Source organism: Sciurus carolinensis, chromosome 8 (assembly GCF_902686445.1).
Source record: "Sciurus carolinensis chromosome 8, mSciCar1.2, whole genome shotgun sequence".
NCBI lineage: Eukaryota > Metazoa > Chordata > Mammalia > Rodentia > Sciuridae > Sciurus > Sciurus carolinensis.
The window spans coordinates 83166378-83193396 of NC_062220.1; the positions used below are offsets into that span (position 1 = coordinate 83166378).

At 36.7% G+C, this 27019-nt stretch overlaps 1 protein-coding gene across 2 annotated transcripts; it reads right to left on the reverse strand.

Moving 5' to 3' along the window:
- Positions 1-508: 508 nt before the first annotated feature.
- Positions 509-19219, reverse strand: Tra2a (transformer 2 alpha homolog). 2 transcript variants are annotated; one of them, XM_047560998.1, is made up of 9 exons: positions 19012-19213; positions 16748-16853; positions 8803-8936; positions 6775-6940; positions 5605-5793; positions 3430-3545; positions 2060-2188; positions 905-972; positions 509-761 (listed from the first exon to the last, which is right to left on the reverse strand). In XM_047560998.1, the coding sequence occupies exons 2-9, from the start codon at positions 16802-16804 to the stop codon at positions 751-753; spliced, it is 870 nt and encodes a 289-aa protein (XP_047416954.1). In that variant the 5' UTR covers positions 16805-16853; positions 19012-19213; the 3' UTR covers positions 509-750. The 2 variants fall into 2 exon arrangements, with proteins under 2 accessions (XP_047416954.1, XP_047416955.1); XM_047560999.1 differs by lacking the exon at positions 16748-16853 and having other exon boundaries at positions 19012-19219.
- Between the last annotated feature and the right edge of the window lie 7800 nt (positions 19220-27019).

A 27019-nucleotide genomic window follows, 5' to 3' on the forward strand; every position in this document is an offset into this window, starting at 1 on the left:
GCTCTAGACAATAAATAAGGGTTGTCCTTCACTGATTAAGGATATACCTAACTCAATGAGTTTAACACACACACACACACAAAAAAAAATCACACTTTAAGTTTGTAAAGTTTAACATGTATTTCAAATACAACATGTTTTTGTAGAAGTCCACAAGCTTTTCATCTCTAAAAAAGTGACTTAATTTTTAGGGTTCAAAAATTACATTCTTCAAAAGAAACGTCCAAGTGTTTTCTTCTATAGTTTCAAACTTTTTACACACAACTATTTGTTCCATGCCACCTCAGACAAATGTGACATGACTGAACTACTTCATGTTACTATCTTCCCCCCAAAAGTTAAAAAAGGAGTCCTCATAAATGCTGACCTCTAATACAATGTCTAATACAATATCTGACACGAAAGCTTTAAAAAGATCATTTCTTTACTCATATAATTAGCTAAGAGTTAATCCTCTATAAAGTCAAAGAAAAATGATTTACAAAAGCTTAACACTGAGTTCCTTTTCTTTTTACTCAAGGTGTTTACTCAAAATGACAACAATTACATCCTTAAGAATACAACAAAAGGGGTGGTAAACAGCAACGCAACTGACAAAGTGTAGAAGCTAAATAAATCAAGGATTTTTTTTTTTTTTTTTTTTTTTTAAAGAAGTAGGAAGAATTAGAAGCTTGGGAAACTTCAGAATTAAAAAAAGAGAGGGGAAGGAGGAGGGGGGGAAAAAATCCTCAACTGCAACCAATTCCATTATCAATAGCGTCCTGAAAAAGAAAACAACAAAAATGTTAACAATTATATTTGACTTGCCTAATACTTTCCCCAACTATTAACAGACCCTAATATCCTATAATAAGCCACTCATTAGAAATAAGGTTGTAATGCTTCAAAAGCAAAGTTTACATACTTGGGCTGTAGGAGCGAGATCTTGATCGTGATCTGTATCGACTATAATAAGGAGAAGGTGACCTCCTTCTGTAAGAAATAAAAGATTACTTACTATACCATAGAGTCACTCTACTGAGGGAGATGAAAATTTTTAAAAATTCCTCATCACTCAAAATAATAATGTACCCACACCAGGAGCAGTGGCACATATCCGTATTCCTAGTGACTCAGGAGGCTGAGGCAGGAGGATTACAGCCCCAGCACTTAACCAGGCCCTGTCTCAAAATAAAAATTTTAAAAAGGGCCAGGGATGTGCCTCAGTGATTAAGCACCTCTGGGTTCAATTCCTAGTACCCTTCCAAAAAAAGTACCCAAGAAGAAAACCTATTAGGAGTTCCTCAGTGCACCAATAATACCAGTAAGCGAAACTGCACAACAGGATACTGGCAAATACAGATGGTCAATCTAATTTCTATTCTCAAAGTTATCATATATGATTTATTTTACACATCAAAAAAAATTTTTTTTTTTTTTTTTTTTTTTTTGGTGGCACTGGGGACTGAACTGGGGGGTCCTCTACCACTGAGCTACATAAACAATCCTTTTTATTTTGAGACAGGGTCTTGCTAAGTTTCTGAGGCTGGCCTTGAACTTGTGACCTTACTATTTTAGCCTCCTTGGGAGTAGGAGTATGCTGCCATGCGTAGCTTTTTAAAATTTTTTTATTTTAAAGTACTGGGGATTGAACCCAGGGGTGGTTGCCCCCTACCCACTACAGAGTTACATTCCCTAGTTCTTTTTTATTTTGATATAGGATCTTGCTACATTGCTCATTGCTGAGATTATAGTGTGTGCCACTTCATCTAGCTTGTTTTTTCTTTTTAAAAACAAGGTCTTGAGCTGGGGAGGTAGCTCAGTTGGTAGAGAGCTCACCTTGCAAGCACAAGGCCCTGGGTTCGATCCCCAGCACCGCAAAAAAAAAAAAAAAAAAAAAAAAAAAAGTCTTACTACGCTGCCCAGTCTGGCCTGGAATCCCTGAGCCTCCCATGCAGTTAGAGCCACTACCACATAAGCTCAAACATACAGTTTTTATTCATACAGATCAAACATGTAAGTGCCAAATAATACAGTTGCTCTCCAATTTAGAACAGAAATCTCAAGTTAAAAACATTACCTGTACCGGTAATCATAGTCTTCATATCTGTCATATCCACGATCATATCCTCTATCATAGTAAGAATCTCGACGTCTGCCACCACCTCCACCTCCACCACCACCGCCGCCACCACCGCCGCCGCCACTACTACAGAAACATATAAAAAATTTTGCTTCAGTATCAAAGATCCTTTTCTGGGACCATTTATTAAAAATCATTATCTTAAAAAGGGGGGGAGGGTTAAAACAGCTAAGAACAATCTTTGAGGTCAAAAGCTTCTATATTTCTTCTTCTTCTACTTTTTTGGTACTGGGGATTGAACTCAGGGGCACTTGACCACACCCCCAGAGTCATATTTTGTATTTTAGAGACAGCGTCTCACCCGAGTTGTTTAGCACCTCGCTTTTGCGGAGGCTGGTTTGAAATTGTGATCCTCCTGTCTCAGCCTCAGCCTCAGCCTCCTGAGCTGGTAGGATTACACTGCACCCAGCTCATTTACTATTGAATTCAATCTATGCCAATGTACCTTAATGTAAATATCAAACATCTAGAAAATATAAATTATATATCATTTATGATTATATCATATTTTCTTCTTAAATAAACATTAATATCAATAAATATACTTTATACACAGAGGCTTCCCAGGTCACATAGAAACAAAGGAGAGAAAAATAATTAAGTAGCATGTAATATTTTTCTAATATTTAAAATCTTTCTTATTTGTACAGGACCAGGAGAAGAAACAAAAATGTACTTGCAGTAGTTTCAATTTGTCCTCCTACTCAAATGTATACATAAACAGCATATTTTACTTATATACTTATAAATATTTTACTTAAACATTTATGTAAATATTAAAAATATATTAATAAACCCTGAGAATATATATACACTAAATGACAGGAAAAATATTTTATCTTCTCATTAATCAAGAATTGCATGGGACTGGGGTTGTGGCTCAGTGGTAGAGTATTGCCTAGCATGTTGAGGCACTGGTTTCAATTCTCAGCACATATAAGTAAATGAATAAAAAAGGTTCATCAACATCTAAAAATAAACATTTTTAAAAAATTGCAGGGGCTGGGGAGATAGTTCAGTTGGTAGAGTGCTTGCCTTGCAAGCACAAGGCCCTGGGTTCGATCCCCAGCACCCGAAAAGAAAAGAAAAGAAAAGAAAACAAAACAAAACAAAACAAAACAAAAAACCATACATTTCTTGTAGATTTCTGGCTCTTACAGTTTAGTTTATGATATCTTTTCTTTTTTCTTTTTTTCTTTTTTTTTTTTTGCTGTACTAGGGATTAAACCCAGGGTGTCACAAATGCTAGGTAAGTGATGCTCTACTACTAAGCCCCGATCCCAGCCCTAGGCAATATGAGATCTTACTGAGTTGGTCTGCCCATGTAGATGCCTGGTGTAGGTGTGTGTGCTCTCTTTGTGATAGAATAATCCACACGAATTCTTCTACCATCCAGCTCCATTCCGTTTGCCCTTTCCATAGCCTATAAGGAGAATAAGCACAGAAAGTCAGGCATAATTCACTGGCCTTGAAGTAATAATTACTTAAAATTAAGTACATATCTGAAATTCAAACTCATCTAATTTTGAAAATGACACAGCAGTGCAGGGGATTCTACTAACATTTCTAGACCTCAAAACTGTCCAGAATAAATTTAAATATACTCAAAAAGAAGTTAATAAACGTTCCCCTAAATAAATTTGTGTCTGAGTTTCCACTCCCTGTCCATCTCTTTAATCACAACTTTCTATAACTTGCTCAGGTAGGCTGCATTTCATACTTTCTTAGTCTTTAGCCATTTCATTTACAAAGACTGACTTCAAAACACTAACAAGAGTGAGCTAAGTTTTAAATAGATTCTATCAGTAACCTGACTTTATTCTTTATTGAACTGGGGAACTGAACCCAGGGGTGCTACATCCCTAGTCCTTTTTTTTTTTTTATTTTGAGGGTCTCACTAAGTTGCTGAGGTTGGCATGACTTCTGATCCTCCTACCCTAGCCTCACAAGTCACTGGTTTATAGGCGTGCGCCCCATGTCTTTTTTCTTGTTCTTCAGTTCGAAGTCCAATATGCTGACAAGATAGCCAAGAAGATTTAAAGGTATAAAAGCACACACATTTATGCTAATACCCCTCAGTCTCTTGCTGAGAGGAACCAAAAAGGAAACATGATTTTTAATGTAATTCACAAATATTTTACTTTGACTCAAAGAGCTCATTCTTCCTACTTATAAAAAAAATCTATACACTCTGATGAGAGCTATTATCTTAGAAAATCAAGATCTCAGTCAGGCACTGTGGCGCATGCCTAGAATCCCAGAAGCTAGGGAGGCTGAGGCAGGAGGATCAAGAGTTCAAAGCCAGTCTCAGCAAAGTGAGGGGCTAAGCAACTCAATGAGACCCTGCTGTCTCTAAATAAAATACAAAATAGGGCTGGGGAAGTGGCTCAGTGGTCCAGTGCCCCTGAGTTCATTTCCTGGTACAAAACAAACAAATAAAAGAAATTTTGTAGCATATATATACTTCATCTAAATAATTTCAGAAGGCATGAGCAGAAGTAGATAAATCTACAGCCACACAGTAGGAACCACACAATCTAGGGAAGTCTATATAACTAATGTTAGCAGTAACTGGTTTCAGTCTGTGCAACTCAAAATAGAAAATGCAGTTTAGCTAGCAAGCCTAAATTAGTCAAGCCACTACTTAGGCAACACACTGCCACCTAGTGACCTCCAAATATAAAGGTACTCAACCTGCCAACAATGTTCCTGAAGTCAGATACCTGACCTCACACTTCCATCACTTTGCCCGAGGCACTACAGGTAATAATTGCAACAATATTTTATTTATTTATTTATTTTGCGGTGCTGGGGATTGAACCCAGGGCCTTGTGCTTGCAAGGCAAGCACTCTACCAACCGAGCTATCTCTCCCCAGCCCTACAACGATATTTTAAATACTTCAGCAAATGAAAATAATTTGTAGTATTTGAAGCCTAAGAAACACTGTCATTCTAACTTTATTCAGAAATAAACTACAGGGAGAAAAAGCTAAGAAAAAAAAATTATCACAGGAAAAAAATAATTTATACTTGTATTGTTTGAGAACAGGAATAAACATATCACAAATACGTAAGAATAAAAAGTTGCCATGATGATAAATTTAGATGAGTGTCTGTTACATAAATAACACAAACTACAGTATTACTTTGTTAAAATTATCCAAGGTCTCTATTAATACTTTGGGCCTACTGATTCTATGCTGAAGGGGACCATTTCAAGAATTATAGATTTTTTTTTTCTTACACATATCTCAGCTTACAAAGCCTGATTTCAAACAGGATATCTCTAAACCAGAAAACGAGCTGAAGAGTCAAACTTTGGCTATTCTAATTTTAACACTTGAAAGGCTGAGTTTGAATCAGATCAGAGCATGAGAGGATATGACGTTTACAGAGATATGAATTAGTTAACTTTCAATAGTAACTCAATTATCATGCATATAACTTTTTTTCAAAATGAAAATCATAAAAACAAGTTTACCTCCTTTGAGTCATCTATTCTCTCAAAATACACAAAAGCAAATCCCCGTGAGCGTCCAGTTCGTTGATCATAAACCACATTGACACCACTCAATGGTCCATATCTAGAAAATACTTCACGAAGATCTCTCTCTGTTGTGTATAAACTGAGGCCAAACACTCCAAGACAAGTGTTGGGATCTGGATTCGCCTATTAAAGATGTTATTAAGCTTTAATTAAAACAGAAGTAAAAATTTTGTTCAGAATACCTCACCTAGTACACATAGAATATACTGCTTCTAGTTATTTGGAAATGAAATTTAAAGTGAACTAAAGCAGATGAACCATATTTTACAGTTCATAGAGCATTCAGACTTTCTATGGAATATACTTTCTAGTCATGTCTGAATAAAAAATGGTTCCACTTTCTAGCCCAATAGTTTTCAGTACATATACCAAGAATTTATCCTATATATCAATAGGTTAGTACTTAATTTGACTTGGAATTACTAATTTAGAAGTCTCCATTTTCTGTAGATAACAAGGATATACTTTGAATATTTCCATGATTCACATTTTAAAATTAAAAGTACAGATTTCTAATCATTAAATACTGACATACGCTACTATAGTTAAGCAGTTTCAATATCACGTGGTAGAAGCACACACAGGATAGCATTCCATAACAGATAAACACAAGAACAGTAGAGTCAAGTAGACTGACTGAAACCTGACTTTGGTCAACTAGCAAACAAAAACAAAAACACCTCAATGTCACACAGGCAAGATTTACTTATTTCCTAACAAGATAATAAAAGTGTTGGCTCTTACTACTACATCAATTATCTCACCTGTTTATGCTTTTCATTTTAATTCTTGGAGCATATTTATCTCCAAATTTCATTTCTTCTTTTAAACTATTCAGGGGGAAAAAAAATCAAGAAACTACACTCCCATTATAGAAGCTATCATGAAATATGTAGGCTTGCTATGATGGTGGCATTTCTTTTATTAGCATATTCATGACATAAAAGGTATTCCTTTTTACTTCCAAAGTTAAATTTATTAAGGATGTTTCTGGAGTGCCAATTTCTAAAACAATGCCTACCTCTCATAAAATGAAGACATTATGCCCTGACTATACTCAGGGAAGAGATAAACAAGTTTTCATTAACTTTTATATCCACATACCCTGCTGCCTGTATGTCTTCTCCGGTTAGACATTGGAGAGTGACTTCGGCTCCTTCGCCGGCGGTATTCTGGTGTATATGACCTACTTCGAGATCTTCTCCTATGAGAGTGAGAGTGGGATCTGGATCGAGTGTAACGTCTATGAGAATGCCTTCTTGACCTTGACCTTTGAGAGAAATAAATGTAGGTAAAAATATTGGAACAAATGGCCAACACCTTCGTCCAAGGAGGTATACATATATCCCTGCCTGTTCTCGGCTCCTTTGTCCTTTTTTTTTTTTTTCCTTAGGGAGTGGGGGTGGGGGGTGGGATGGGATGGGGGATCAAACAATTGTTCTACCACTGAGCTACACCCTTAGCCCCTCTCCTCCTGTGTCCTTTCTAAGAAGAAGGTATTCTTGTTCTATTACTGCAACCTCCTCCCTTTCCTTGGTCTATCCCTTCTAGATTCACCCCTTTCACCTTACCTTACAAACAGGTTAAAGGTATACCTTCTTTCCAGCTGTGGTAACAGTCATACAAAATAGCTTCTAAAACATATTTAAAAAATGTTACAAATGCTAAGGGCCAGAAAGTTAAAAATGGTATAAGGTCAGGCTGAGTATGGTGGTGCATGCCTGTAATCCCAGCTACTTGGAAGGCTGAGACAGGAAGATCACAAGTTTAAGGTCAACCTGAGCAACTTAGTGAGAACCTGTCTCAAAATAGATTTTTTGAAAAGGGTTAGGGATGTAGCTCAGTGGTAAAGGTCTTGCCTAGCATGTATGAGGCTCTGGGTTCAATCCCCAACACAGCATAAGGAGAAGGGAATAAAACTAATGTGGGAAGATTTTATAGAACTAAGAAAGCAAGCAATAAAGCTGGAAGACTTAATAGAATCTGCCTATGTAGATAGGGGAAAAGTATTCTGAGAATAGCAAGAACAAAGGTTCTTCAGCAAAAAGACATGGAGAAACTTGGCACCACGGCACATGCCTGTAACCCCAGCTATCTGGGGGGCTGAGGCAGAAGGAACCCAAGTTGAAGGCCAGCCTCAACAACTTAGCAAGACCCTACCCCTCAAGTGCCCCTGGGATCAGAGCCTAGTACCACCACCACTACTAACAACAAAGACATGGAGATGTGTTTAGAGAAAAGGAAAATAATACAATATTCTAAAAAGCATGAAACTTCTGAGAAATCACCACAGCTGTGGACCTCATGAAAAGTGCAGCCTTTTTAGTGACTGTTTTGTCTCATAACCCTTTGCAAGAAGATTCTATTAAAAGACATTCTATGTCTCTATTCAAGGAAGGTTTTTATTTTATTCATTTATTTTGTATGTGACGCTGAGACTCGAACCCAGTGCCTCACACATGCTAGGCTAGTGCTCTACTACTGAGCTACAACCCCAGTCCACGTGTACAGGCTTCTAAAGGCCTTTTATGTGGAATAGTGAACTTTGTGGTGGTCAGCTAGTTTTTGTTGTCAGTGGTGAGTCTCTGATTATCTGGAGTTTTTTCCCCCTCCAATCATAATGGACCAGTTTCAACCTGGACATAGGAGTCATACATAATCTTTAGGTAAAGTATATACCTGGAGTATGACTCTCTTCTTTTTGGTACTGGAGACTGAACCCAAAGATGCTCTACCAGAGTCTTATTTATTTATTTATTTAAAAAAATTCAGACAGGGTCTCACTAAATTGTCAAGGCTGGCCTCAAACCTGTGATTCTCCTGCCTAAGCCTAAGGAGTTAATCAACATAAAACCACACTGATTCCCATATGCCAAGTTCATTTGAGTCAATCAAGTTTTAATAGCTAGTATCCAATAGATTAATGGGACAGAGAAATTCTTATCTATGTCTTTATCTAGAAAATATTAATTTCTAAATCCTAGAGTCTGAGAAAGTAAATTATTTTATGAGCCTTTGGTGAAATTTCTATACAAAATGCAGCCACAAGGAAGGATTTTATAGAATCCCTTTGCTGTAAAACTAAACCAAACCCATGGAAAACATTTGAAATTTTATTTTAAACACACTTACCTGGATTTTGATCTTGACCGAGAATGGGATTCAGAGTGTTTGGAAACCCTTGATGGACTACGAGATCCTGACCTGCTCTCCGATTTTACACGAGCAGGAGTTCCCGTTGGAGATTTTGACTGAGAGCGAGACTCCTAACAAAGAAGACAGTATTACAAATGGCACTGGTCCCGTAGATGCCTAACACCTAACATTTAATGTAGCGTAATTTTTTATATTGATTGCTCCTGAAAAACAAATGGTTAGGCAACACCCTCCAGAAAAAATTTCAGCTCATTAATAACCCATTGTTAATACTGCTAACTGTCCTCAATAATTCCCTACTTGAACCAGATCACCAATTCTCTATTAACTAAGTAATCATGCAAATTCATCTACAACTTGATCATACAGACACTGGAACATAAACCATACATTTACTTAACCTAGGACCCATTCATTCTTCCAGATTCTTTTAATTCTACTTCACTCTTGCTTTCTACTTCTCTTCATTCTTCATTGAGTTTTTCATTTTTCATACTTCGTGTATTCTTCCCCAATTCAAACAATTCAAAATAGCCTTAAAAAAATATTCAAGTGCTTCTATCTGACCAATCTTCTGTTCAATTTTTTCCCCCATTCAATTTTAATTTTCTGATCTTTAATACTTTTCATTAGCCTTCTTTTATCTTGATTTATCTTCCACATTCTTGGAAAAAACTCTTCAATTTCTTCACGAACATTAACCTTAATGGAAAAAGAACATTTAGTATATTTAAGCACGTGGGGATTATAAAACTCTGCTGGAGTTCAGAATGTTATCTACCAAATGGAAAAGCCAGCAGGTAAAGTGCAAATAACTAGTTTATTTAAAAAAAAAAAAAAAAAAAAAGGCAATTTTATAGTCTTTAAAATTGTTCAAAAGTGTAGTTTCTAACAAAGAGAATTTACTGAATTTCTCTAATGTTTTTTAACCATCTCTTTACCCTCCTCCCCTTTCATGTTTCATTCTAGTTCCTAAAATGCGAACAATTTTAATATAAATACTTAATTCAAACAAATCTAACATAAAGTGTAATTCCCCCCCACCTAAGTGTTAAGTTTCCACTATTTTAACCTGAAGATTCTTACTGACTTTAGAATAAGCTTTCACTAAGTCATGCTAAGAAATTGAGATATTGTTAAAATAACGCATCCCGGCTGAAACAGCTGTACACAACTATCTAAACTCATACATTATAGCACACAGGCCAAATTATCAAAGGAATCAAAAAGTCAGCAAAATTACTAAGACCTCCAAATTTGTTTTACTATCTTGCTTATTTTGCTTTAACCAGAAAGACTGGTTATGAAGACAGACAACATATATGGCAAAAACTAAGGGAAAAGAGGAAGCACAAAAATTTTAATTTTCCTCTTTGGTTTGAAAAACTCCTAAAATACATATCTTTTGCAACTGTATCACTTTAAAATGTTATATTCTTCAGGAAATATCAAAATTTACCATAAGTTACAAAATTTCTATCATAGGTTTCTATTTTTAATCCCACCTTTTTTGCTCGGCATTTATGTATTTTATGTATTTATATGTACTTGTAGTTCCTTTAGTGACTATATCTCCTATATTGCAAAAAAACTGGGTATAAATCAAAACTTTCCAAATAAATTTATAACTGATTAAAAGTTTATCTGACAGATATTAGGCATTTAAGGTCAAAGCAGAATGAACAATTTGGTTTCTCTGCCCAATGCCTTGATTCTTAATGTAAATAATCATTCCAATTTCACACCAATTTTCATTTATACCATAGTGACTATCACACAACTTTCTTTGAAAAGCTTTCTTAAAATTTTTTACTTCAAGTTTAATGTCAAAAGACATTTATCCAGAACTGTAACAATGCTGATAGGCCTATCTATTTTTTCATATAAAAACAAAACTAACATTATCTACTTTTTTGTTTAGTATCAATCTTTCCCATTTAACTACCTACAGTAAGTCCCTCACCATATTTTAGAAACTCTCTGTATTCCCAGACAGATGCTTGGAGCAGCATATTCAGTAATTTTAAAAGGGGGGTGTGTGGGCGTGGCTAATTTGCTCTTAATTGAAGTTTCACAGGCAGGTTCAATAATTAAACTGATAAGAATATCTTCCTTTGGGAAAAAAAAATCTTCCTTTGGCTTTCCCTTCTATAAAGCACTCTCTGGCATAACATTCATTTATGTATTGTTGAATAGCAGTGGCTGGAATAGTATCTACAAACATCACCACAGCTTTTATCATACATACAGGTATATTAGAAGGCTTTACACTGAAAGACACTATAAACTTATAACTTTGCTACAATATAACAAAAATTCTTATATCAAAACCAAAGGTTATTTGAAGCTCTCCAGAACAAGACAAAACAATGGTCCAAATATGTACATTTATGATTTTCAAGTCTCCTCTCATAAACAATCTTAAAAGTTGCTGAAATTATTTCTCAGGAATTAATGTAATTAAGGTAACTCAGTAGGGCTGAGGTTGTGGCTCGGCAATAGAGCACTTGCCTAGCATGTGAGGCATTGGGTTCGATCCTTAGCACCACACATAAATAAAATAAAGGTGTTGTGTCTACCTATAACTAAAATAAATTAAAAAAATAAAAAATACGGTAACTCAGAGTTACCTCAAGTGCTCCAAAATAACTCCCAGTCCTTTTTAAATTTGAGAAAGGATCTTGCTAAGTTGTTCAAGGTAGCCAGGCTGGTCTTAAAGTGTGTCTGCCTCAGTATATCCAGTAGCTGGGATTATTGGTGTGTCTCACCATACCTGGCCCGACAGGATGCTTTTTAAAAAGACATCAACAAATTTTAAAAGCAGTTTTGCAGTTTATCATTCAGGATTATCACCAATACCTAACCTCCTTTGTTGTCTACCTTTCTAGCTCCACAAAATCTAAATATGTATGGGCTTCCACATGGACCTCACTCAAGGTTAAGAAACAGTCACCCTCTTAGCTCTAACTCCTACACCCTTTAACTATTAGTAAACTTAACTTATAACATAAACTACTGTGTTCAAAATAAAGATGCTTAAGAAATACTTTTGGTGTACCAAAGTATGGCTCATTATAACAACTGGTAGTTCAGTATTCACAGAAAGATGGTCATATTAGTATTTAATCATTTAAATTTAACACTTCTCAACTACTGTTACCAAATAAAATGCCCTTTTCACTAAACTCTGAATTAGTAATCAAATTTTAAGTCCTTTATAGAAGACAAAAATCTGTCTTCATTATAAAATGATTTCAATATTTATTTATTATTTGTTTTTGAGAATAGGGTCTCACTATGTTGGCCCTGCCGGTCTCAAATTTGTGGCCCCAAGAGATCCTTTCATCTCAGCCTCCCAAAGTGCTGGGACTTGAAGTGGGTGCCATTATGCCCTGCTATTTCAACTTAAAAAGAAAAAAAGAAAAAAAAAAAAAAGAAAGAAACATAAATGATTTAGAATTTGGAAGCTAAACTTAAGGGCTGCAAACACAAAAATAAATAAATAAATAAACAAATAAATAAATAAATAAACAAATACTGGGAAGTAGTAGTATTTTCCCTCTTTCACTAGACTTACATGTTCTTACAGTTGCCTGGTCAAGGAATTCATCGAATTCCTCAGTAATCTGGCTTATCCAACAATCACTGAATCAATCAACAATTTTTTGTTGAATATCACAAATTTTAACAGACATCTTAAATAGGTCATCTGGTCTACCTTACATACTATAAACATTCCACTTGAATAGGTTTTTGTTTTGGTGTTTGTTAAATGCACAAATTATCACCAGAGCAAGGATAATTCCTACTGCAAACAACTGGAGTCTTTAACAGAACCCAGTATATTATAGATGAAAGAAAAAATCCACATGCTTAGTGCTTAATACTCATTAAAAATAAACTAATGAAAACATTACACTGTAACTCATTCCTATTATTATTATGCCAGGTAATAGTGCCAAATTTACACAAATGCATGCCTGATGGGGTAAAACAAACTTTCTAAAAACATATTTCTCTACTTTATAAAATTGGAGGTTTCCATAGACATACACTGATGAATTTAAATTATGTCTCCTTGCAGGTGAGAATATTCTTTAATTACCCAAATACCTTACAATATTATACTAACAACTTTTTTTTTTTTTTTTGCGGTGCTGGGGATTGAACCCAGTGCCTTGTGCTTGCAAGGCAGGCACTCTACTAACTGAGCTATATCCCCAGCCCTACATTAACACTTTATTCATTAGAACTTGTAAAAAATCTTTGTATTTGCTCAATTCTGTTTTTGTCAGCCTATAGAAATAACAGTTCTCTATGATAATGATTTTCTTTTACAGACCATCAGGCTGATAAAATACTTGTTAGTTCTGTTAGTTAAACCTAACTGATATTAGAGCAATCTCTTAAAAAGAAAATGGATTGCTCAAATAGTAATTTCCCTCCCTTTAAGATCATACCTGTCTACTGCATTCTGAGGTTGATGCCTCCATCACAAAGGCTTACATACATTCTAAAACTGCATGTCTATATATTCTCTAAAGTTTGGAATAATTTGGGGAATTTTTTTTAATCATAAATCATTTAGTAATTGCCACTTATAATCAATTTAAACTCATCTACTGTGAATTTTACCTGTAAAATGTACCCTCTGCACAAATCTTAAATGTAGCTCATAAAATCTGCCAGTTTATTTTTCACAATAAACTGTAATTTTTAAACAGCTGGTGTATAAGCGACAATTTCAAAGATAGAGAAAAACTTATATGGACTAAAATGATTTAGCTATATTAAAAGCCAATAAATAGCAACAAAAATCAAACTACTAAAAACCAGTTACAACATTCTCTACTTATGCTCTCATCTTTTGATGTCATGGAATACTTATGAATCTTTAGTAACTGAGACGACAGGGCCCTGGTTTCAAGGAAAAACTAACTTCTTTCCACATCAGTTCTAGTCACTCACACTTTGGGTGAATATCAACAAAATAAGCATTATTCATAACTGTAGGGTTGTAACTTAAAAGGAAGAAAGAAGAACTACATATCCCTTCATTATTTTCCTTTCAACTTTGTACAGCATTTATAATCTCTTCCTCATCTGATACCATTGTCTTGCTTCCACTTCTGTCCAGCTAAATCTTCTGTTACAATATATGATCAAATAACAACCAATTAACATGGGAATATACATGTTTTACAAAGGCCTCAGGGCTAGTTATTGGATTCCTGAGTACCCAGTGATAATATAAAAGGTTTTCAGTCAGTCAAGTTTTAGGAAAACTATGCTGCTATTCATGCCATTTTACACTTATACTACAATTGATACCACAGGTAAATAAGTTTGCTTCATTTACAAATTAAGCCCACAAAGTTTTTCTTTAAAATATGACTCATTCCTAAATATTTAAATCCCTTGATATTCTTTCAAATCTCAAGGCTCTCTATTCTCATTTTACGAATGGGACAATCTATGGCATATCTGTAAAATTATAATTATGCACTTTGGGTATAATTTCCTACAATTCCTTTACAAAAATCCTTTTACTTACATTGAGCAAGTTAGCACCCTTCAGTTAAAGAATCTCAAATGTAAAATTTTGAGCTTTAAGATGTTTCCTTAAGTTTGTAAAATCTTTGCTTAAATTAAGAGTGAAGAAGGGGAGAAAGAACAATAAAAATAAGCATTAAAGATGAAAGAACTTATCATTGGATAAATGACAGTACTCAACTTTATAAAAATAAACCCAGGACATAAACTCAGTTTAATAATATCCCTATTACAAGAAAAGATATTTTACCTGTTTGCAACAGGTTGATAGGATAAGATATATGGAAGTAAATTGCTGAAGCTGACATTTCCCTTCCACCCCCTTATTTCGTGGCTGGGAACTGTACCCAGGGCTTTGTGCATTCTAGGCAAGCACTTTACTACTGAGCTTTAGCCCCAGCCCTGAACAGTCTTTTCAGATATAAAGTGCTATGGTAACTCACATTTGTTATTTTAATTTTCCACTAAAATTTAAAATCCCAATTTAAGATATATATTAAAAAACAAGAAGAAGAAAAAAAGACCCAGGCACCAAGCTGGGTTTTTAAAAAGGGTCTTTAAGACATCACCCCAATCATAAAGAATCCAATTTCAGGAGTGGGGAAAAAAATCCCCCTTATTTCTTCAATTCTTTTAATGAAATATCATACATACAACTTTTCTTTTTTGGTGCTGGGGATCGAACCCAGGGCCTTGTGCTTACGAGGCAAGCACTCTACCAACTGAGCTATCTCCCCAGTCCCCCATACAACTTTTCTCATGAGTACAAATGAATTTGTGTTTTTCTTTTCACTTTTATCATTCAATATCCAGAAGGGATTCTCTCTACCCCAGCTGTAGACAGCTGGTTGGCATTCTGGGACTGGTTCATGTGACTATGTTGTTAACTGTACCAGAATGTCACTAATAGTTGGGTTTTGAAAAGGTGGGGGTGGGCAGTCTCCAGGAGTCTTTATTTTTTTATTTTTTTTTTTTAAATTGGTGCTGGGGATCGAACCCAGGGCCTGCAAGCACTCTACCAACTGAGCTATCTCTCCAGCCCCTCCAGGAGTCTTTAAACCACAGCTTAAATGCCAATCTTATACCCAAAACTCCAAAGGACATCCAATTAAATATTAATTTGAACCACATCTCACAAGGAAATTCCTTCAGGGACCTTTTTGATTGTATGTTTATTCAAATCTATTTTTCACTATTTTAGCACAATCTTCCCATACCTATACAACCAAAGTTCATTTCTCTAATCTTAAGATCTAGCAAGAGCTTTATATCTCAATGTAAATCTTTCCTATCTCTCAGCTCAAAAACCATTTGACTCAATTTTCTGAATTCCTTATTATTTCTATTAGACAAAACTACTTTTATGCAGATTTGAATGGTCAATCATCTCAAAATAGACTGCAAGTTCTCTTTTCCTCAAGAACACCTAGCTAGCCCTAATTATAAAGGCAGCAGGTGCTCTGAACAAGTTTTACCTTGGGTCACTTAAAATGGAATTCAATTATCTTTTCCTTCCTAAAGTTCTTTTACTTCATTCTTTAAAATGGAAAATTAAGCTGCAGTAACTGCTTTTGGCAAACTCCATCAATAGCTCTGATATACTGAAACATGGTGTGCTCTTCACAAAATTTAATCAAAATATACACGGTATAGTGTGTTTACATGAGCAGTGGACTGGGACCTGCCTTAGATTCCTGGCTCTGTGGTCTTCTGAATCTCAGTTTTTAATTTCTAAAATGCTAACACTACACCAGTCCTTGCAAGATTATCATGAGCAGTAAAACAGAAACTGCATTAAAGATTTTGGGGGTGGTAAATTCTAAAATGCTATAAAAGTAAGCAAAACAGTATCAGTCTTGCTTCTTCAGTATGTTCCATAGAACACAACTAGCTAGAAAGTTTCTATCCAATTCTAAGTATCTTTTTACTGAAACAGAATACGTATCCTATAAATAAGGTTGATAAACTAAATTAAAATGCACTTTATTAGTGCTAAAGAACTCCTAAAGAGGGGAAAACATTAATTAAAAACTAGACATAATCTCCACAAACAACTCTAATAACCCTAAAACACCACCTTTCAATGTTTTCACTAATATGGTTTAGTTAAAAGTATTTTTTTTGAAGGATGACAACTACTTACACACCTCACTTAATTCTTTTCTGGCCCAGGATGCTGTTACCATTAGACATTTTTAGCTACAAACACAAGGACACAATAGTTTATTATATATAAAATTCACTAGTGAACACTGAACTGCTGTAAGAAACAAACCAAAACAAAGTATCCTCCAGAAAAGCTTCTAGCACTCTTCTATTAGTAATGGTAGCATTTGAGATGTGATTTTGCTAAGTTGCTGAGGCTAACCTTGGGATCCTCCTGTCTCAGTCTCCCAAGTCTCCTGGCATGCACCACCACACCCATTCTTCTAATTCTTCAAACGATTACAAATAAATTGCCTCAACCTAAAAAGCTTAAAAAACAAAATGTAAAAACAAAAACAAAAGGTGAACACGGCAATTATTCAATCTACTAATTTAATTTACATTAAAATACACTTGGATTCATCTGTGAGAAAAAAAAAATCTTTTTCGGTACTAGGGATTGAACCCAGGGGTGCTTTTACCACTGAGCTACATACCCAGCCCTTTTCACTTATTATTTTGAGACAGCATCTTGCTAAATTTCTAAGGTTGACTTTGAACCAGCAATTCCTCCTGCCTCAGCCTCCTAAGTTGCTGGGTTTACAGGCATGTACCACTGTACCCTGAGCAGGGTAGTGGGGATGCTTTCTATCACTACAAATGGCCAGAAGGGAGGGGGGAAGGTAAACACACTTTCTATTAAAGAAATTGTTAATGTCAATATACATTTTAGTTAAAAGTGGGTGGAGTCTTACATGTTACTTTTCTAGGTGGGTAACATAAGAGTTCTAGAACTACTCCCCTCCACTATATGACATATTAAAAAGAACTAAAGAAATCAAGGCCCCATACCACAGCCAAAACAAAACACACATTAAAAACTTTTCTCCACAACTAACATTTTCAAACAAGGAACACAACTACCACCAATGTTTTTATTGCATGATCTTAAGCATTTCTGATGCGACAATAAATTATCACCCTAAAAAATGAGCAGGTTCAATTATATCCGTGCTCCAAATTTCATCCCCCCCCAAGCAATCTCAAATGTAGCTTTGTTTCTGTCCTATTGCTTTAAATATCTTAACTCAAAAAGAACAAAAGCCTAAATCAACTTTGAGTGATTCCAGGTGTTTCTATATTGAACTTCCACAAAAAGGACAAATTCATTCTATCCAGCACAGTCCTCAAGTGTTTTTTACGTGTTTCCTCTAGTGACTAGAATAAATACCAACACAACAGCAGGAACGTGTTGCCTGGGCTTTTGTTTTCTTTTCAGGATTTCACACTAACTCATTTCCACCAATTTTCACTAAGATAACTTCCGAAATAAAACTCAAAAACCGATTAATGTTCTAGTATATTTAAGCTAAGGATAATGCATTCTTTGTGATGTTTATATTCATCCGACCCCAAATAATGAAAACCTTCTTCTGAGCCCTCTCTTTCCTGGGGAAGGGGTGAGAAGAGAAATGGGAAGTGGGCCTGTAGTTTCAGGTAACCTTTTGAGTAAGAGAACAGTATAAATTGACTAGTTATTTTTAAAATACTGAGCCAGAAATTCGTTATGTAAGATTAAGGTAAGACAGAAGTTTCCTTCCTAAAAAATTATTTTTAACCATAAAAACCTGCAAAGGAGTGGTCAATTTTTAGATGAAAGGTCAAAGGAAGAAAAGCATTAGAAGCTGAGATATAAGAAGAGAAAAAAAACCAACATCAAGGAATTAGAAAAAATAAGTCGTTATAGCATTTCCACATTAATTTTGAAGTGAAAGCAAAGTTAAAAAGGGACATGAAGGGAAAAGGGCTCCTTGCGTAGTTTTCCCCTCACAGCTCTCGTCTTAAGAACGCTTAAGGGTCGGTGCGGTCGTTGACTAACCACTTCATTAGGCTCGTCCCACCTTCAACCTCAAGGCTTTCGCCTTTATAGACGCAACGCCGCCGGTTCCAACAGAGACGCGGCCGCTCACTGCAATAGAGAGCCAAGGAGACACAGGCCCCAGCTAGTCCCACGCCAGCTTCTCCCCGCCCGGACAACAGCCCCGCGCACTTTCGACCCCGAGACCCTCTACGATGCTCGGGAGTCTCCAGAAATGCCACCGCTGGAAGCACCTACCACTATCCGGCCGGAGGGGAACTCCCTGCCGCCGCCTCCCATCCCAACGCGACGGGGACCCACACCTCAGAAGGAGATAAGGAAGCCTCGGGGCGGGGAGGAGGGAGGGTGCGGGGTGGAGGTGGGGACAGGACAGGAGTCCAGGTACCAGTCAGTCTCCAAAAAGGGGGGAGGGAGGTAATTCATAGTGTTTGGGGAAGGAGTGGAATCCAGAAGCCATCTTGGGATGTGAGAAAGCACTCGCGATGGCTCCAGATTGCTCCCCGCGGGCCCCGCAGAACTCCCCGCAACCCGGCCCGACCGCGCTTGTCCCGGTAAAACCCCGAGCATCGGGCCGCCGCCGAAGACGGCTCCCGCGGCTTTGTACTCACTCTGCCCTCGAAGTTGTTCTCCTCTACATCACTCATGTCGGCCAGACGCTCCCCAGAACTAAATAAGAGACAAGTCTCGGCTCGAGGGCCAATAGCCTGATCAACCCGCTGACTGGACCGTGGGGAGGAGGAAAGAGTCGGCAACAACGGCCGCTCGACTCCACTCCCACTCGGTCGCAGGCTCCGGCAAAATGGCGCCCGCGCCGCCAGAAACCTAGCCTCTCTAGTGCGCGACGTAAGGGGGCGGGCGCCTCCGTGACGTCACGAGCCCCGCCTCCCGCGAGGCTTTGTGTTTGCCCCGCCGGCCTAGCGCGCGGGGTTGGTGTGTGTTCCCAGCCTGGGCGCCTTGGAACCGCCTGTGTGGCGCTGACCTCCAAACTCCAGCCTGGGCTCTTAAGGCCTCTACCCCTTAGAAGATTTTCAGTCAACAGATGAACTTTTGACCTAATTTCCTTTAAATATTGTCCACGTGGATGCTGAACATAAGAATATATATATGAACACACACACACACACCCACACACACACATAGATAATGTATGTAATTAATAGGTTTTTTTTGGATGTTTTCAGCTGACTGTTACTTTTCTTCATCATTTGTCCTTTGTAGTGCTGTCGAAGTCATACTTGCTGTAATGGGGTTATAAGTCAACAGTTCCCTGTCTCATTCCTCCCGCCTCCAGTCTCTCCTAATCAATTTTATTTGTTATAATGTTTAATCCCCGATTTGTCTTATTTGTTTATTTACTTATTTATTTATTTTTGCAGTGCTGGGGATAAAACCCAGAGCCTTACAATTGCTAGGCAAGCACTCTGACACTGCACTACACCCCCAGCTCTCAAGTGACTTAGATATTTCTTTAAAGCTTCATAATCAAGACCTCCCAAATTATGTACTTGGTTCCCAGTCATAATTTCTGAAATGTCTTTGAGCTTTACCTGTGTAATTCAATTTAAAAAATTAGTCTCCTCTTAAAAATCTTTTTTCCCTATGATGCTTTGCGATAACAGGGCTGACATGGATCTTCAACCATAGTTCTGTGTTAGGATAATGGAATATGATTGTAAAGATTTCTATCCCTGGGCAAGATGTCCACATTAGACTGTGTCCATTGTTGATACATATATATGATATCTACCTTTAAAAAGAAAGATGGTGAAATTTATAATAAGGGGACAGGCTAATTCTTTTGAATATCTGATCAATATTAGTACCATTAAAAGTGAGACAACTGGGCTGGGGAGATAGCTCAGCTGGTGGAGTGCTTGCTTTGCAAGCACAAGGCCCTGAGTTTGATCCCCAGTACTGCAAAAAAAAAAAAAAAAAAAAAAAAAAAAAGTGAGACAACCATTTAGGTGTGATGGCATATACCTGTAGTTCCAGCTAGTCAGGAGGCTGAGGCAGGAGGATGGCAAGTTTGAGGTTAAGCTGGCTCAAAATAAAATGAAAAGGACTGGGTATGTAGCTCAGAGGTCAGAGGTTACAACCTCCTGGGTTCAATACCTGGTACTGTGGGGGTTGAGGTGGGGGGATAAGACAACCAGTTATGAAATATCTCATGATGTGAAGCAGTTGAAAATACACAGGGCCTCCTATGAAGGGTTTGCTTGTTTGTTTGTAGAAAACAATTTTTTTTTTTCAAATTTTTTTGTAGTTGCAGATGGACAGAATGCCTTTATTTTATTTGTTTACTTTTATGTGGTGCTAAGGATTCAATCCAGTGCCTCACACATGCTAGGCAAGAGCTGTCACTGAGTTGCAGTCCCAGCCCTATTTGTTTTTACTGCAGGTGGAACTCAGGGAGGCTCTATCACTGAGTTGCATCCCTAGTACCCACCTTCTCCCACTTTTCTCTTGAGACAGTTACTCCCTAAGTTGCTGAAGCTTGCCTCCACCTTGAACTTTTCCTGTCTCAGTCTAGAGAGTAACTGGGATTACAGGTGTTCCTATGAAGTATTCTTGATACCTCAAATTGATATCAAAGGTAAGGAAGTCTTAGATCTCACCAACAGTTTATAGGAATTACAGGGAATTGAAAAATAAGTTAACAGAAACAAACACCAGGACTGGGGATATAATTCAGTGATAGAATGCTTGCCTAGCAATGCATGAGACCCTGGGTTCAATCCTCAGTACCACAGAACAAAATTTTTAAAACTCAGACATCAAAAGGAAGTAATCAGGGCTAGGGTTGTAGCTCAGTGGTAGAGTGCTTACCTAGCATGCGTGAGGCAGAGTCTGATTCTCAGCACCACTTTAAATAAAACAAAGATCCATTGACAACTAAAAAAATATTTTTTTAAAAAAGAGAAAGTAATCAGCTTCTGTAAGACAGATAACCTAATTTCTCCAACAGAATAAAACCAGGGTGGGAGTACAATGGACTCTTATGGACTAAGAGAGTTACAAGATACATAATTAAATAAGTACCATATGATCTTGATTCAAACAAACCAACTTTGAGACAAAGACCAAAATTGAAAGAACTGGGAATTCAATGATATTTAGGAATTGTTAATTTTATTAGGTGTGATAATAGTATAGTGAATTTATTTAGAGAAAAACCTTAACCATGACTCTGCTTATCTAAGATTTGCTTTAAATTATTCCAGAGGAAAAAAAAAGACCAGAAAACAAATAAACACCATGAATATGGGGATGGTAATTGTTAAAATTGTGTAGTGAGTACAAGGGTTCATTATATTATGTTTTATTTTTGCACTTTTGAAGGTTTTCATAATTTTTTTTTTTTAAACGCTGAATCAAGAAACTGCTTTTCTTGCTGGGCACGGTGGCACACGTCTGTAATCCCAGTGGTTCAGGAGGCTGAGGCAGGAGGATTTTGAGACCAAAGCCAGGCTCAGCAAAAGTGAGGTGCTAACCAATTCAGTGAGACCCTGTTTCTAAGTAAAATACAAAAAAGGGCAGGGGATGTGGCTCAGTGGTCATGTGCCCCTGAGTTCAATCCCAGTACCAAAAAAAAAAAAAAAAAAAAAAAAAAAAAACCCACCACTTTTCTTGTGTAACATTAAACTGGTACTGATTCAGAGAAAAAGGGTAAAAAAATAGTCACTACTTTACAATGAGTAGTTAACATTTAAGATATAACACTTTGAAGTACAATAGTTATTTGAACAAAGTTCTGTTTTTTTTATTTTTAAATAATTTCATTGTTATTTTTGAAAATTTTAAAAATTTTATTGGAAATAGAATTCCTTCACCCAACTTCCCCAAGTATTAATACCTTACATAAGCACATAATTATTAAGCAAGAAATTAGGGTTGGAGATATATCTGAACAGTAGAGTGCTTACCAGCATGTGCAAAGCTGTGGGTTGCATCATCAGGACTTGTTTTTTGCAAAAGCAAAAAAATGAAAACAAAAATAAATCAGGAAATTGCATACAGTTGTCCCCTCTTACCTGCAGTTCTTTATTCCACAGTTTTAGTTATGTTTGATCAAGTTCTGAAAATATTAAATGGATGATTGCAGGAGTAAACAATACATGATTTTAAATGTGTGCCATTTTGAGTAGTCCTGCCCAAATATGAATCTTGCCTTTTTCCAGTTTATCTGTCCTGTATAAACTACCTGCCTGTTAGTCATTTAGTAGTTCTCTTAGTTACCAGATCTATTTTTTTCTTTTTCTTTTTTATTTAGTTTTTACTTTTACAGACTACATTTTGATTCACTGTAAATGGGGTACAACTTTTCATTTTTATGGTTGTACACGATGTAGATTCACACCATTCATGTAATCATACATATACATAGGCTGATCCTGTCTGTCTCATTCTACTATCTTTCCTTCCCCCACCCTCTCCCACCCCATTTTTCTCTGCACCATCAAAAGTTCCTTCATTCTTCTCCCCCCTCAAAACCCCCCAGACCTATTAACATGGTATTACACTACTTACGTTTATGTAACCCTTAAGAAGTAGCCCAATGTTACGTCATGATGCCTATATCATTCACTGTGCTTCATCTTACCATATGGACTTTGCCTTACATCATTTAAAAAAGATATTTTGAGAGAGCTCACATTCATTCATTTTTTTATTATAGTATATTGATGTAATTGTTAGTTATTGTTAATCTCTTACTGTGCTTAATTTATAAACTTTATCTTAAGTTTGTATGTATAGGAAAAAATATATATGTTTCATGCAACCACTGGGAAGTTTTGGAATGTACTATGTGAGAATAAAGGGGACTACTAATAAATACATAAAAAGATGCTCGACATAATGACATGAGAATCAATATCACAATGAGATTGTATTTCACATCTGCCAGGATGGCTATAATAATGTTTTTTTAAAAGCAGAAATAACAAATGTTGGCAGGGATGTGGAGAAATTGGAACTCTTGTATACTGCTGGTGGGAATGTAAACTGGTACAACTGTTATGGGAAAAGAGTTTGGCAGTTCCTTAAAAAATTAAAAACAGGACTGGGGAGATAGCTCAGCTGGTAGAGTGCTTACCTTACAAGCACAGGGCCCTGAGTTCTATCCCCAGTACAACAACAACAACAACAACAACAAAAAAAAAAAAAAAAAAAAAAAAAAAAAAATTAAAAAAAAAATTATCATCTGATCCAGAAATTCTGCTCCTAGGTTTATAGTGAAGAAAATTGAGAACATGTTCACACAAAAACTCTTACATCAATGTTTGTAGCACCATTGTTTATAATAGCCAGAAAGTGAAAACAACCCAAATGTCCATCAGCTGAGGTATATTATTTAGTCGTAAAAAAGAACGAAGTTGCTGGGTATTGTGATACATGTTGGTAATTTCATTTACTCAGGAGGCTGAGGCAGGAGGATCACAAGTTCAAGGCCAACCTGGGAAAATTAGTGAGACCCTGTCTCCAAATAAAAAAATGGACTGGGGAATTATTCAGTGATAGAAGCATTCATGGGTTCAATCCTTAGTAAAAAAGCAGGAGGAGAAAGAGGAGGAGGAGGAGATATTGTTCATGGTGAAATATGGATGAACTTTGAAAGCATGCTAAGTGAAAGAAGCCAGATACAAAAAATCCCATTCTATTATGTGAAATTTCAAGAATACACAAATCCATAGATAAAGAAAGTAGATTAGAATTTTCAGTGGATAAGTGTGGGGACAGGATTGAGACTAAAAGCCAATGTGCACAGGGTTTTTTTTCAGGGCGATGGAAATGTTCTGAAATTATATAGTACTAATGGTTGTATGACATGTAAAATATAAAGTCATGTGCTGCATAACTACATTTTATTTCAGTAACAAACCACATGTATGACAGTGGTCCCATAAGTTTATATTGGAACTGAAAAATTCCCAAGCCTAGTGACATTGTAGGAATTATAATGTCATGCTGTAATACATTACTCACTGGTTTGTGGTGATGCTGGTAAATAAACATCCTCTGCTGCCAGTCATATGAAAATACAACACATACAATTATGTACAGGACCAAATACTTGGTAATAATTATGTTATTGGATTATTTATTTACTATACTTTTAATCCTTAACCAAGATATGGAATCAACATGTGTCCATCAACAGATTAATGGGTAAAGACACAGAGAGAGAGAGAGAGAGAGAGAGAGAGAGAGAGAGAGAGAGAGAGAGGAGAAATATTATTCAGCCTTTAAAAGGAGATTCCGCCATTTGTTACAACATAGATGCACCTGGAGAATAATAAGCTAAATGAAATCAATACACAGAATGAAAAACACTAAGGGCTGGGGATATAGCTCCGTTGGTAGAGTGCCTACCTCGCAAGCACAAGGCCCTGGGTTCAATCCCCAGCGCTACAAATGGGAAAAAAAAAAAGAATGAAAAACACTACATGATTTCACTTATATGTGGAATCAAAATAGAAGGTGGAAGAAAGGGAAGAAGAGAGAGAAAAAAAAAAAAAAAAAAAACTAAGCAAGTTTAGGACCAGATACACCCTTGCAGAAAACAGAAAGTTCACAGCACCTTTGAACACCTTGGTGATACTGACATTGATCTGTTTGCTGCAAAATGATACAAATTTAATTGTACAGAGAAGACCTCTTAGTTTAGATTTACCTCCATCTTCTCCACTTTGCCTTCTGAGACTCATGGTTAACCATCTGAAAAACCTGTATCCTAAATTCCTTTTTTTCTTTTCCCCCCTGTTACTGGGGATTGAACCCAGGGGTACTTTATCATTGAGTTACATCCCCAGTCCTTTTTGTTTTTTATTTTGAGACAGGGTCTCACTAAGTTGCTGAAACTGGCCTAGAACTTTTATTTTTTTCTACAGACTGCATTTTGATTCATTGTACACAAGTGGGGTACGACTTTTCATTTCTATGGTTGTACAAGATGTAGATTCTTGAAATCCTCTTGTTTCAGCCTTCTAGGCCACTGGGATTATAGGCCTGCCCCATTGTGCATACCTGCTAAATTCCTTCTTGAATATTTCTTTCACCTTCTTGCTCTAGTCCACAGTCAGACTAGAGGTTATTTTGTCCCTCTCCTCAGAGGACACTTGGCAATGTCTGGAGTGCTTATTTTTTGTTTTTATTATTTCTGGTTCTGAGGATTGAATCCAGGGTGCTCCACCACTTAGCTATATCCCCAGCTTTTATTTATTTATTTATTTATTTTTTCTTGTTTTAGACAGGGTTTTACTAATTGCCTATGCTGGTCTCAAACTTGCCATCGCCTGCCTCAGCCTCCTGAGTCTCTGGGATTACAGTTGTGCGTCACTGAGCTGGGCTTGGAGGTATTTGTAATTGTCACAGTGGAGTTGTTGTTACTGGCAGGGATGCTGATAAGCATCCTGCAACATATAGGGTAGCCCTCCACATCAAAGAACTCTCAAAACGCAATATCTATGACACTGAGTTGAGAAACCCTGACTCTGCCCTGAAGACACTACTTCCCCAGTAGCATTCACAAATGTCTCTTTTTTTACACCACTGGGCGTGAGGGTAGGGTAGAGGCCTTCCTCCCTTTTTATTGCTGCTTCCCTAACTTCTTAAACAATAAAACTGCTTGGCTTTTAATCACATCCTTAGATGTTACTACTCACTACTTCTCCCTATTGTTGTCATGGAGAGGTTTTTACCTCCTCTTTCAACTCTCATTCTCTCCAATATTATGACTATGTTAGATGCTGGTGATTTCATTATCCAGACAGATGACCCTTTCAATATCTTGAACTCTCAGTACTCCTCTCCTTCAAGGAATATGACTCTACACTCTCTCCCTTATCATCACCATGAATTGCAACCCTACCAATATCTCAATTCAAGCATTCATTTTCTGACCACCACTTTCTCGTGTTTTTAGCCCATTTCCTCTAGCAGTGTGATTTCAACAAATCTTTGATCTGATTTAGGACTCTCGATTTAATGACCTTATAATTTTCCCCTGTCCCTAGTGAAATTAAATTTTCATGTACACAGTGCTTATTCTCATACAGCTAAATGTGGCAGAAAAAAAAAAAAAACATTCAATTATGGTATGCTTTCTCTGTGTTTAAGTTTGCCACCCTCAAGTGGGCCCTTAGTGTTGCCCAACAATGTATTTGTATATTTACTCTTTTAGAGAACTATTTTACTCCTCCTCTTCTTTTAAATTTCAAACTTTCCTTCCCTTAAACTTATTCTCAGCTGCTGACCTTGCTTCCTATTTCACTAGGAAATCAGAAGAGAATTTCCATCAGCTTTCCCTACCCGGTCAACTCACACACCAGTCAGTAACTCTATCCAACTACTGACATTTTCCCTCCTGTCACTGTGAATGAATTGCCCCATGTTCCCAGACAAGGCTAACTTATCCATCTGTGGTATGCTGGAGCCCACTCACAAAGCTCACAAAGGCCAATTGTTAAAATTTCAGAAGTTTTATGAGATACTTATAAACTATTGGTAGCTTGGAATCAGTCACTGAAGAGTATTATATTATGGAAATAAACAAATGCTACTAATCAGGGTCAATCAGTGTGTTTCTCTTTCATAGAGTTTTATTGTTGTTTGTTT

Coding starts and splice junctions, on each gene's coding strand:
- Tra2a (XM_047560998.1), bottom strand. CDS start 16,804: ATGGGTGTGGTGGTGCATGCCAGGAGACTTGGGAGACTGAGACAGGAG. Junction 8,937..16,747: donor TGAGACAGGAGGATCCCAAG/GTTAGCCTCAGC, acceptor CTTCTTTGTTAG/GAGTCTCGCTCTCAGTCAAA. Junction 6,941..8,802: donor CGGTCAAGATCAAAATCCAG/GTAAGTGTGTTT, acceptor TTTCTCTCAAAG/GTCAAGGTCAAGAAGGCATT.